Consider the following 13,144-nt stretch of genomic DNA (forward strand, 5'->3'; position numbering starts at 1 on the left):
TCTTGTTCTAGTAGTGGATACCTGCTCTGTCTTATTTTTATGGCTCCTGAAACTAAGTAAAATAAATAATCAGTGGAGAATTGTTTGGCTTTGGTTTTAATTAGTTTGGAGAATCTACCCTGTGCTTGTTCGTGTCTTGCCACAGTGTGATTGTGTCTCACAGAAATTGCCCTGCAATTCTTTTGTTTTCAAAATGTAGTCCTAATCCTGCAAACATCCCATACATTTTAATGAGATGACGTAAACGCTCTCACAACACCAAATTCTTTTTTTGTTTTCCCCATGGTATAGCAAGACCACAATTCCAAACCAACAGTCTTTCAAATGTTCATACAATTTTACATGTTCAGTGTGCCCTGCTGACACTAAGCACGTGTTAGGGTTTCCAAAAATGGGGCCTAAATCTGCTGACTCTCCAGAAAACAGCAGGATTTGTCCTGTGATCTTAATAACATTATTTGCATAAATAGTCCTCAGGTGAATAAGGAATTATGAAGCTGTGTGTACGTTTAGCAGTAAAGGTGCTGTGCCTTCTCTGCCATACAGATTGGGGTGGAAGTAAGGAGCATTAGGAATTTCAGGTGGGTTTTTTTTCTGTTCATCCTTGTGGAAATTACAAATATTAAAATGCAGTTGATGTTCTTCATCCATTATTCACCAAGTGACCTTAATAAGCCAATATCAATGTCATGTAAAATGCTTTAGAGATTTGAATGATTTTGGCAGCTTTTCTCATAGAAATGCAGTTCGATTCAAGGAAGAGCACAGAAAGCTGCCAAAACTGTAGTGCTTTGTTCAACCAACCTTGGCAAAGGTTTATTCCCTGAAAAGGATGGGATTTGGATGGGTTATGTTAGTACCAGGTGAAGTTTTAATTAAACCTCTATCCTGCTGTTGGAAAAGAAAGCTTTATAATCAGTTAATTAACAACAGCCCTTTCTTTGGGAGGGGGGAAAGGAGGAAGGGAGGAGGTGGTGCTTTGAAATGCAGGAAGTTTCCCACCAAGCACGGCATGGAAGAACACGCTCCTGCTTGAGCAGCTTGGAGACCTTTCCCTCAGTCTTCCTCAGGCACAGCTCCTTGCTGAAGGCAGCAATCCCCGTACCACAGTGTCTTCTGGAAGCAGCTCAGAGACAAGAAGGTAGTACAAGGCTGGGGGGGGAGGGTGTTGTTACTCCTCCGACTGTCCTCCCTTTCTCTCCTTCAGCCTCAGAGCCCCTGCAGTTGGCTGTAGAGTTTGGGCAGGGAACAGTTGGCAGCACGGGGTGATCACAAAGTGCACGCTGCTTCTGGACCTCCAGGTCTTCTCTGGCCTGCTTGTCCCCTCTATCCCCCATCCGCTGCTCCGGCAGGGAAGACAGAGGTAGTTTGCTTCGTAAACACTCCAGCTCTTCCCTCAAATGGAAATATTAAGTTGCATATAGATTTCATTGTAATGCTTTCCTTTTTGCTCAGTCTTTTACGTGACTTCTGCAGGTGCTCACATAAGGGTCAGTTTTCCTATGATACTCAAAGTAAAGAAATCCCAGAAAACTCAATGTAGAACAAATGTCATTTTACAGACATAATTTTGTCTTTGATACTTGCCACCAAAAATACCCCATCCAGCATAAAACTGAAAGTTTAGAGTGCCTGAATGCTTCAAAAACTCTTAAAAACAAGCCTACAAAATGCTGACATTTATTTACGAGGAGAATATTGAAAATTTTTGTTCAGCCAAGAAAGGCCTGAAGTTCCCACCCAGAATACTGATTTGCCTTTACAATATTCCCAACATCCAAACTCCTGTCAAAATTTGTCTGTGGTTTGTTCTTTTGGGCTTGAGATCTGCTCTACATCACGCTCCTCAGATGAATACTGTATTAGCAGGTATTTAAGCGTAGTCCTTCAGAAAAGAGTGTAAGAGCAGAGAAGCGGGCAAGATGCTCCAGACTGCAGGGCTCCCTTCAAAGGCTGGAGGCGGCAGCCTCCTCCTGCTCCTCCTCCTCTGTGCCGTGGGAGGGCCAGGTGAGAGCAGTGTGAGTTTGGAGGGGTCACAGCCCACACCAGCAGAAAAGAGGGAGTCAAGCAGATCCCAGTTTCTGTGCTTAAAATGAAAATGTGCCTTAATCCATCTTACTCTTGAAGCGCAAAACGTTACTTTGGGAGTGAAATAATCAAGATGTGTTAATTAATTATTTACCTTGTAATTAAAAATGAACCAATTACTAACCAAGTCAGGATCTGTAGAATTTAATGAAGAATTTAATTTACAACTCATTTTCTGAAAGCTGAGTAGAAAATTGTTCATTAAAAAGCTCTAGACGCTCTTTTGGTTTTGAATATGTTCTTAGAACATAACATGCACTGTTTTCTGGAACCCTTGAAACTGATCTCAAAAGAGTTGGACATTCTGCTGCTGAAAGCTCTTGGAAGGTAGAAGGTACCTTGGTGCATATTTGCATCCTCGATCTTTGTTCCTGGGGACCTGGCCATTCAGAGTTTCGCTCTGATAGCTCAGCTTTTGGATAAACATTGTGCAGACTTGCACAGATGCTTTAGCTCTCCAGGGTCTTGAAAACATAAAAGGTGAAGAAGAGACAGATCTGCAGGAGGCGTTATTTGCTTACTCAGTGCTGTCTACTGCTTGATGTTTGTGCTTATTTCACTTCTGTACTATCTCGTAGATTTTTAGTATTATCTTTTTAATTACTGAGACAAAAAGAGAAAGAAAAACACTTCTGCTGTTTTTCTTGGCTGCACACAGATGCATTCGTTGTGTATTTCTCATACACATGGATTTAATGTCTTTATTTGCACAAGTGAAAGCTTATTATTGGTAACGATAAAAGAGTAGGGTGAAAACAGCCTAGTCTTGTAGTTTCTGTTTTGTCTACTTCTTTGCAGTTTATCACCAACGCTGACTTTAGATCTGCTGCAGAGTATCAAGATAAACACAGAAAATAATTATTATTGATAAAGACTAATGAGTTCTGTGTTTACTTTGTTTCTCTAACCAGTTTTCCCTTTTTGAATTTAATGGACTACCACAGTGCTGTGGACTGTGAGCTGTAAACCCTTCACAGAAATGTTAATTTGTTGAATAAAATCTTTTCACTAGCGTTTTTCAAAATCGTGGAGGTTTTTCCATTGCTAGTATCTCTCACCTAACTCGCTTTCATTGACGTTTCACTTGTCAGACTGCAAAGAGGATTATCCATCTGGGACTGGGTAGGAAGGACAGATATCCAAGACCTCTCTACTAGTCAGAGGGCACCAGCACACGCGCAACAATACTCCATGACCGAGAACATTTCCGTTGTAAAAATGACTGTGGGGTAAAACGAGAGGTGGCTGTCAGATTGCAGAAGTTTTTTATTTTTTCTCCCTGTGTGGATTGGGTGAAAATCTTCCATTCCCTTTTGCCTTGCAAATGCAATGGTACCCCTGACATTTGAGAGAGTAATTTTGTTTGCTATGCTGTCTGAATCAGGGATGCATGTGCAGCAAAATCTGACATTTTTATCTAGACTATATGATGTCAAGCAACGAGCTGGGGGACCAGGTTCGTGTTACAGCTGTTGACAGCTAGTGTTTTCCAGTAAGTCATGCAGCAGCAGAGGAGTGCCGCTGTCCCGTTCCCAGCGTACTGCTGAGCCACTGCTGCAAGGGTGACAATCTGTAACAATGGAGGTTGGAAAGATAAAATTGAAGTTGACATGAAAAGCGTGTGACAAAGAAGCCCTACAACTGAGATACCCATAGCTGCAAAATGGGTGGGAAAGTTGTTCAGCACCTGGCCGGTACCCAAAGGGAGTTACACTGTTCTTTTCCTTGACGAAGGCTGGTGAACACTCCTCAACCAGTTCCAACAGCAGGCCTGTAATCAAGTGGAGCTGATGCAAGTTGGCACGGTTTTAAAATTCACCGTATGTTCTAGTTCAATTGAGATGTATTTCTGTTGCTTTACACTTTTTGGATCCTTGATCTGCAAGGGTAATAAATGAGGTGGGATCTCTTGCCGTCATCACTGCAGTGTCAAATGCACCAAGCTGCTGGGGCCCGAGCAGCTGTAACAAGCTACCTGAACACCTGCAATTAGATATGCAAAGATCGCTCTTGTTCAGTAGCCCAAAATCAAGCAATGCTGCTGACTTTGTAGTGAGTTCAAGCAGCTTTGTAGCCAGCCAAGAATCGTGCAACAAAGTGAAGCATTTCCAACATTAGTCATGTCCAATGCTATTTACAGCTTGTCTAGATCACCACTTCATCTAAAAACGTATGAGAACCCAGGCCTGGGCACGAAAGTTATGTGGTCATTTTGACCTAGCCAGCTTAATTAATGTGCCTATATTTTCTGCTACCTAGAGCTCCTGAAAGCTCTTTCTTAAGCATCATACATTACAATAATCCAATTTAGACATGACAAAAATTGCTGTTCTTCTGCCAAGGCATCTACTGAACTGCAGACTGTCATTCCCAAAGTAAGGGTCACAACCTTCAGCGGGACTGCAGGCCCAACAGTAGTGTAATTATTTATGCTAATATAATGAGGCTGATGAAAGTGGGACTTGCTGCCAGAAACGAGCGGAGGGGGTTTTATGAGTCTGATTAGACTGCTCTGAGCAGGAGCTCTTGCTCTCCAAATCCCGTCCTTTCTCCAGTCCCTGTTTCTGACCTTAGAGAAGCTTTTTTAGGAGGCTGAGAAAATTAATATTTTGAAATATATTCTATTTATTTCAGTCTCCGAATCTCCTAAATTTTAGTTCAGATTAATGTTTTCTTCAGATCCTGTCATAAATATGGGCAGTATGAGCAAAAATTCTGTTCCTAATTGGTTTCCAATGATTCAGCAGCACATTTATAGATAGAAAAAAAAAGGGGGGGGAAGGGAAAGAGAACAAGAGAGGGGAGAGTCTTTAGAACATGCACTGCCCATTTCACCCGGCTGCTGGAACATTTTTGTGGTACATAATTAATACTGTTTTGTTGGTGAAGAACCTGGTGTTGAAGTATATTTCTTAGCCTGCTTCCTACCTTCTAGTGCTAGAATCCTTAGTACATTTTTAAGTTAAAGAATGTTGTTGCCCCTTGGATTCTGAATAGCAGGTTAAAGAAGTCTTGTTTGGAGATAAGCAATGGGCATTTGTTCTCTCTTTTCATCATTTACTTCTCTGTTGAACATCCACGTCATAAAGCACAGGACAGGTGACATAATTAACTATTTCAATTTTTAGAAATTAATAACTTCAATAGTATTGGAGTCAAATTGTCCATTATAATGCTAGAGATCATGTGGTAAATTATAAATTAAAGGTGGTCCTGGAATGTGCAGACATCACCTTTGGCTGTGATTGCAGACACAGTGAGGTCTCTGTGACGTATATGCAATTAAACCTGTACATTGTCTCTTAATAAAATTAAAAGTCCTAAAGCAAATTTCAGCATAATATAAGTATTGCTCCACGTTTTTTAGACTACGTCTTTTACCATACACTGCATTCTTAATCACTGTCAACTCACTGTACTTTCCTTTTCAGTAAAGAACAGTGATGTTATGCAATGTTACTGTGTAGATCTTGCCCTGTTTTTTCTAGTCCTATTTTGGGAAAATACATCTGAGCAAAACTACATCTTTGGTGATGCTAAGTCTTCCCCCAACAGTTAACATTTCGTCTATATTTATGTGACATGACTTTACACTTTGTGGTTTTGGCAGATGGAGGAATGATTTTCTTCACATTTTTCATATGGCAAAGAATCTACAGGAGCTAGTTTAGCAATAGCAGGCAGAGGCGGCTTTGATTTGTTTACCTAACATACGTGTCACATACAAAAGGCAATGTCCTTCCACTGTAGTTGTTAATAACTAGCTGTTCCAAATGGATTTGTGCCAACACAAAATCCACCACCGCAATTAGTGGCAATAGGAACTTCAGCTGGCAGCCGCAGTGAAGGCGGTAAAGATTAAATGGCTGTGTGAACTGTCCCTCCAAATTAAAACTGATGTACGCTGGCAAAACCTAAGGCGACTCACACCACTGGTACCCCTGACACTCCGTGCTACTCTGGTAATAATTAAAGAAAATACTGCTGTCTGGCACTCACTGTGTTTCACATGACACAGATTCACCCCGTTAATGACAAGAATCTGAGCATCCGTACCATTAAAACATCTCAGATGACAAAAACCCATAGATGACTTTCGAATGCCTGAGGATACAAATAACCTTTTGAAAAAGGTTTATTTTTAGAGGTATTTGTTAGTTAGGTGCCTGTTACTGACTTCTAGCTGGTGTTGCACGTGTACTTCCAGAAAGTCTGCTCGGAAATTCCACTAAATGACATCCAAGAAATTAATTTTTTTCCAGGTAGCAGACCTTCCAGGAGCTACAGAACCTCTGCAAAATAGTATTCGTGGTAATGTCTCTGTAGCATAGAATATGATCATGATCTAGAGCAAGTTATCATCTGAGCTGCAATAACAACAAACCCTCCCCCTTTTCATGAACGACGGCTGAATTACGCTAATCCCAGTAGAAAAAATGAATGAAAAAATGAGTGTAATGATAATTTGAATAAGTATTTTATTGTACAATATTAACTGATGGAATACATTACAGATTAGCCCAAATTTCTTTAGAGGGAGTCACGGTTTATTGTCTCACAGTGTCCTATATGACATACTTGGAAAATACAAATTATTTTCCACAGTTTAAATGAACCTCTAGCAACGGGCTCAGAAATATTTTAGGCTTAAGCATTGTCCAAACCTAACCTTTGAATCCATGAGCACAGTGAAACATCTGATCTGTAGGTCAGTGTGCAAAAAGCACAGCTGTTAGCCATGACCTTGAAAAGGCTTTGCAGCTGCAGTGACGTTGCAGCATTGCGAGTGACACATCTTTGTCACACTTTGCACTTTGTGAAAGGCCGTGTCTCAGACTCCGGGTTTGCATCCCATTCCTTGGATTTACTGTGCACAGAATTAAATCTCACAAGTCAATCAAACATGTGAGTCCTCTCCTGGTCATTCTGACAGCATAGAGCAACCAAAAGACAGCAGCTTTGCAAACGCACGGGGAACACCGTGTACTTTTGTCAGTCACTTCAGTGTGTGCATCAATCTGGATGCTCCTGCTGTAGAGTTTTCAGGATGAGAGCAACAACTTTGGTGTTGAGCTTCCAAGTACATAGACACCTGGTGCCATACTATGGCAGTGGTTAGATGTTCCAGTGGTCATAGTTTGCCAGGAAGCAAGGCTAGTCAAAAAAGGCCAAATCCAATTAAAATGTATCATCAAGTACATGGGAGTTTTGGTAGCAGGACAGAATTACTCACTTTAGAACTCACTCAGGGCACAGAGTAAACACCTCTCTTCATAAAAAATGTGTGCTGTTACCAGCAAAATGTGCTCAACTGTGCACCTAACTGGTTAGGCCCACCAGCCGCGCATCAGGAGACACAAATTCTACCGAGCGTTGCCTGTGCAAATCAGCAGTGATTTCCCCCAGTACGAACCGTTCCCTGATGAGCGCCCAAGTATGGGGCTTGCCCAGCGGAAAGCTGTTTGTGCGAGCTCGTGGAAGCTCACTGTAAGGTGTAGCAGCCACTGCAATGTGCCTGCTGTATGGGAAAGGCCAGCCCCTATAAAATCACAGCCAAACAGAGCTGCCTGGGGCTAGCCAAAAGAGCTGGACTCAGGCAGAGAGGGTAGAAAGAGACAGAAGAGCCTATGCTTTACTGTTTTTGAGAAGCGAGTTTATGGATGAATTCAAAGAGAAAGTATCCTATGCAGAGGAATTTATAAAGCAAATGCAGCAAGTCCAAGTTTTTCCCTGTGACATGATTGCTTTTCAACTTCATGAACAGCAAATCAGGGGAAATAACAGCAACACATTAATTACAACACAGTAAAATGAACATGAAAACTTTCAACAGCACTGAATGCCACCACACACCACAACTGAAGCCTACAATTCTTTCAAACAGCCTTGCCAGCCTGCTTTGAACTACTTGAAACCACTGGAACCACTTGTGAGTGGGTCAGAAAATGATACTGCTCCCAGAAAAGGGGGGAAAGAAAAAAATTAACACACATACCCCCCCCCCCCCATTAGCTTACTGACTGTAACACAAGACCTTCAAGCCAGGAGAGGACTTAAAAAGTAGAACAGTGCCGGCTTCAATTTATCAGTATAGACACAAGACATCTGTCTAACTAAAGGCATGACAGAGAGGTCTGTCCCTGCCAGAGCTGACAAGAGAACTAGGCTGAAGACGAGCAATTATATGAAGGGTCAAGGCACCTCTTCCCTATATGAGCTGTTGGAGTGTTCACAAAAGTAGGGTTTACTTCTTAAAGAAACTGCCTATTGAAGAAAAGGACACAAGACACTCCTGATTCATCTTGTTCCAGAACTTTATCACATGTAAATCTGCATAGCCTGTGTAGAACATTTTGCACAGTGAAAAAAGGTCAGTACAAAAATACTGCTCTCTCATTCTTTATCCATACAATGAGAAAAGCACAGTTTATTATAGCAGGAAATAATACTTTATTATAAAATCTGCATGTAAACAAGTAACAAATTAATTGAATAACAGCTAATGGAAGTGCAAATTAACTTCATAAAATGGTATCTGTTCTGTATTTAGCTATATATATATATATATATGTAATTTGTTTTCTCCTGTTCTAATGTGGTTCTACTCCCCCCTCCCCACATTTAAGTTTAAAAAGATTTATCATTGCTTGCTTTATACTAAAAAGAGTGTACGAGCCTGCGTACAAGTTTAAGTTTTGCTCTGCAAACAAGACAAGTCTATGGTGATACTCATCATCCTTTCTCATCTTTGCATCTCTAGTATCCACAGGACAAGAGGATATACAACATATGTACACAGTGAAAATGTGGGCATGTCAAGCCACTTCAAAATTAGTTCATTTAGCTTGCATACACTGAAACTGAAACCATTTATCAATGAAGCAGACATTGTAGTGTCACTTCCGGACTTGCTTGTGCACCTTAAGGCATTAACGAGAGTCTCACTTGATAAGTCATTCTTGTTATCACCACGAGGATCATTCACACACTTCTCGTAACAGTCAAATGCTGTGTTGCCACGTGCAACATCTGGTCTTGCTGAGCGCTTCTAAAGCACAGATAAGTCATGGCAAGACTTTGATTTTGCTTTGAAAGCCATCTTCTTATTGTTCTTTGCCACAATTCTTCCAAGGAATCGCTTTGCCTTTTTTCCTATGCTTTCTCTTCTTTTTGTGTTGGCCATTCTCCTCGCATTGTCTTCCTTACTGTCTTTGCGAAGTCTAATCTGCCGAACAATACCTTCAAACAGGTCCTTGACATTATGATGAAGAGCAGCTGAGGTCTCGATGAACTTGCAGTCAAACACAACCGCACAGGCCCGTCCCTCTGGATGGAAAGAGGAGAGGGGATGTTAGTGGAGATGGACATTTTCTCTTCGTACATACTAGCAGAAAAACAAAACAAAACTTAAACTCAAGTAAGGAAAGTGCCTTCAATGCCACAAAAGAGCTTTACTGAATGGTACAAAGGTGCAAATTTGCACTCTCGGTTTTGCCCCCTTACTTTTCTTGGTTCTACTGGGGTACGGTCAGAAATCTCACTTGACCAAAGGTGCTGAATATAAGGCAACCACAGTTCTGGCAGACAGACCATCCCAGTATTGTTTCAGAGCTAAAGAGGATACAGGAGTGGCACTTGGATGCATGCTTGCTGTTTGATAGGAAATGGGGAGATTCAGAAAAAATAAAAACTATTTCTTTCTGTAAGTTGTTGAGCAATTCTGCACCTCTGCCTTGCTGTAACAAGTGAGAGTTTTCCACGCCAGTTACAAGTGAAGCTGGTAACAGTCCACAAGGTCAAGCCATTGAACAGATTGCTGGAGGTCATGAAGCTGTACACCACTGGATTTGACTAGGACTGACTGCATTCAAAACACAAGATGCTTGATGTTCCAGATGTAAGGAACATTGCCATTATTTACCACAAGTTGAACATGGAAATTTGCACTGCAGCAAAGTTGTAAGCCTGAGCAAAGTATTGATGTCACTACTAGGACAGGGCAAAAAAGCAAGAATCTCCTGGCAAACTCCAGTCAATTCCCTGTGCAGGCATCTAACACAGGGAACACAGCAAAACCAGACACTAAGAGATGGCTCACCATCATCAAGTCACTGATATTTCAGAGTATTCCTCCCAGTGGAATAAAAAAACAAAAATAAACTACCAAATGTTTAAATAAGTGAAATTAATACTGAGTTGTTGGCAGTAGTTACTGTGCTCTAGTTACCGAAATGCTAGCTGGAACTAGCTGAGAAAATTCTCACTGGTCACAACTGGAGAACATACACAAAAAGACTTTAAGTTGTGTGAGCCTGGTCCCACCAGCTTGACTCCAGTGGGATGGAATCACTTCCAGAAGAAAGAGGATTGTACGGGCTGTACGGGATCACCCTTTTCACAGGCTGCCTGGGTTCTGCGACACAGCACTCCTGTCCCTTAAAAAGCACAGCTCGAGCTATCAAGTCCTGAGACTAGAAAGTGCTGCTGCACATGCAACATACAATTCAACCCCTTCAGTTAATACCAACCAAAAAGGAGTCCTACACAAAACAATATGCTAATGCTGCAGCTCTAACTTTTTTTTTTTCTCTCTTGTGCTGCAGTTCAGAGCATTGCTCTGAGCAGTCACAAGGCTCCCCCCCCCACACTATCTCCACTGTTTTCTGTGGTACCAAGTCCCTCAGCATGAGCCAGCTGGCTTGATTTCTCTGGTATGCCTCAAATCATCCATTTTTCTACATCAAAACCAGACCATTTCTATTGATCATGATCCTCCATAGCCTTTGCTACTAACTTAGACATCACTTTATAAATGAGTAGTGTCTCTTACCATCAACCGAGACTTCCCGGGACCTGACCAGGTCGCTTTTATTGCCCACAAGAATAATAGGAATGTCTTCTGTTTGCCTTGCTCTTCTTAGCTGGATTCTTAGTTCAGAGGCCTTTTCAAAACTAACTTTGTCTGTCACTGAGTATACAATAATATAGGCATCTCCCATTTTCATGCAGTGGTTCTGAAGCCATTGGCTGTCATCCTAAAACAAAAGGCAAGAAACAGATTTATTGCACTGAAAAATCTATTTAACACTGTCTGACTAATAATTTAATTATTGTAAGCACCTTAAAGGTATTTTTCTTATCTTTGTTATAAAGTCACTCAAAGTAAGCCTACCTCCCCAAATTTTTTTTTAAAGGTTTTGTTATTTAAAATACATTACAAAACAAAATTCTCTTGTTTCCAGAAATAACATCAGGTCTGTGCTGATTAAATTGTGAATTTCTAATTTTGCAGTAATTCCCGGGGCTGCTCTCGTAAGCTGCTGCTTATTCGAAGCATTAAGGGATTCGCGCTCCAGCCCTGTCCAGCTTTTTACATTGCCTGCCTAGCTACGAGAAATTAACTGCGGCAGAGACCAAAGGCCGTGCGAGTCCTAACGTTTAATGTCGCTTCTCTCATGTCACGATCTGACCGAGGAGACAGGCAGCCGGAGCACTTGCTCCGAGCGAGCCCCAACCAAGCCCCGCAGCATCTCCCACCCGGCCGTACCTGCTCCCAGATATCGAACACCACCAGAGACGCCTCTTCCCCGTCGACGATAATCGACCTGTCGTACGTGTTTCCTACGGACAGAAACCCCAACGTTCAGAAAAACCAGCAGCGACCCGGCTCCCTCGCTGCCGGCAGCCCGGCGGGGGGCGGCAGGCCGTGGGGGCTGCCCGGGGAGCGGCACCGCACCCCGGGGGGAGGGAGGGGGGTACCCCGCCGGTGCCCCGCACCGCCCCGCGCCCTCACCGGCCTCCTCCGCCTCGGCGCTGTCCTCCACGCCGCCGAAGATGCGCGCCAGGCTCGTCTTGCCGACGCCGTGCTCGCCCAGCAGCATCACCTTGTAGAGGCTGCCGTCGGAGTCGCTGCCCGAGGAGACGACGGAGTCGGAGGAGTCGGAGGCCCAGCTCTCCCGGTGCGCCTGGCCGGGGCTGTACGAGGTGCAGCGCACCAGGCCGGAGAGCTCGGCCGGCGGCAGGGCAGCCCGCAGGTCCCGCTCGTCCACCGGCATGCTGCGCCGGTGCAGGTGCTGGTGCGCGGAGAAGGGCATGCTGCCGCGCCGCTTGTCCAGGTAGCGCAGCTTGTCGCCGCGGTTCAGAGTCATGGGGGTGGCGGGCCGAGGGGAGAGCAGGGCGGTCAGCCCCCGCCGCCGAGCCGCGCTTACCTCAGGGAGGGACGGAGGGATTCCCCACCGCTCGTGCACCGCGCCAGCTCCCTCAGCGAGCGCTGCCGCCACCCCGCGCCTCGCCCCTATTTATGGCGCCGCCAGCCCGGCCCTCCCCGCCGTGACGCGCTGCGAGCGCGGCGGGGGCAGCGCCGGCCGCCCACGGCCCCGCTCCTCGGCTCGGCTCGGCTGGGCGAGGGCGGGGGGGCGCGGCGCGGAGAGCCCCGCCGGGGGCGGACGCGGGGCGGTGCGGTGGGACTCGCCTGGCGGGGCCTGCCCCTGCCTCCGGCGCGGCCCCGGCGCTGCGCTCGGCCGGCGCTCCCCGAGTGGAAGGGGCAGGCAGGCCCCGTTGCCCCGGTGCGGGGTAGCGCGGGTAGATTTCCCGGCTCGCTGGGCTCTGTGTGGCTCAGGGCTCCGGGGGCAGTGCGGCTGGCTGCGGCGGTGTTGGGAGGAAACATTTGCGAGTCGCCAGTGTTTGCCATCTTTGCGTTACTGCGGGCTCGCTTTGCTTAGCGTTCAGGAGTTGGGGTGAGGGGATGGAAACCAGCCCTGAGGAGAAGGACTTGGGGGTACTGGTGGGTGAAAGGCTGGACACAACCCAGCAGTGTGCGCTGGCAGCCCTGAAGGCCAACTGTGCCCTGGGCTGCATCCCCAGCAGGGTGGGCACAGGGCGAGGGAGGGGATTCTGCCCCTCTGCCCCGCTCTGCTGAGATCCCCCGGGAGTCCTGCGTCCAGCTCTGGAGCCCTCAGCACAGGACAGAGCTGGAGCTGTGGGAGCGGGGCCAGAGGAGGCCCCAGCAATGATCCGAGGGCTGGAACCCCTCTGCTGTGAGGAGAGGCTGGGAGAG

General features: G+C 45.1%; 1 protein-coding gene across 1 annotated transcript; it reads right to left on the reverse strand.

Annotated features, from left to right (window-relative positions):
• Positions 1-8,109: 8,109 nt before the first annotated feature.
• On the reverse strand, positions 8,110-12,348 carry RRAD (RRAD, Ras related glycolysis inhibitor and calcium channel regulator). The gene is made up of 4 exons (XM_075433649.1): positions 11,882-12,348; positions 11,636-11,709; positions 10,919-11,123; positions 8,110-9,414 (listed from the first exon to the last, which is right to left on the reverse strand). The coding sequence occupies exons 1-4, from the start codon at positions 12,234-12,236 to the stop codon at positions 9,137-9,139; spliced, it is 912 nt and encodes a 303-aa protein (XP_075289764.1). The 5' UTR covers positions 12,237-12,348; the 3' UTR covers positions 8,110-9,136.
• Positions 12,349-13,144: the final 796 nt, after the last annotated feature.

Source organism: Opisthocomus hoazin, chromosome 12 (genome assembly GCF_030867145.1).
Source record: "Opisthocomus hoazin isolate bOpiHoa1 chromosome 12, bOpiHoa1.hap1, whole genome shotgun sequence".
Lineage (NCBI taxonomy): Eukaryota > Metazoa > Chordata > Aves > Opisthocomiformes > Opisthocomidae > Opisthocomus > Opisthocomus hoazin.

Excerpts from the sequence above, each read along its gene's own strand:
- RRAD (XM_075433649.1), bottom strand. The coding sequence starts at position 12,236 with ATGACTCTGAACCGCGGCGACAAGCTGCGCTACCTGGACAAGCGGCGC. Across the intron at positions 11,710-11,881 it reads CGCCGAGGCGGAGGAGGCCG|GAAACACGTACGACAGGTCG; the intron begins GTGAGGGCGCGG and ends TTCTGTCCGTAG. Across the intron at positions 11,124-11,635 it reads TGTTCGATATCTGGGAGCAG|GATGACAGCCAATGGCTTCA; the intron begins GTACGGCCGGGT and ends CTTTTGTTTTAG.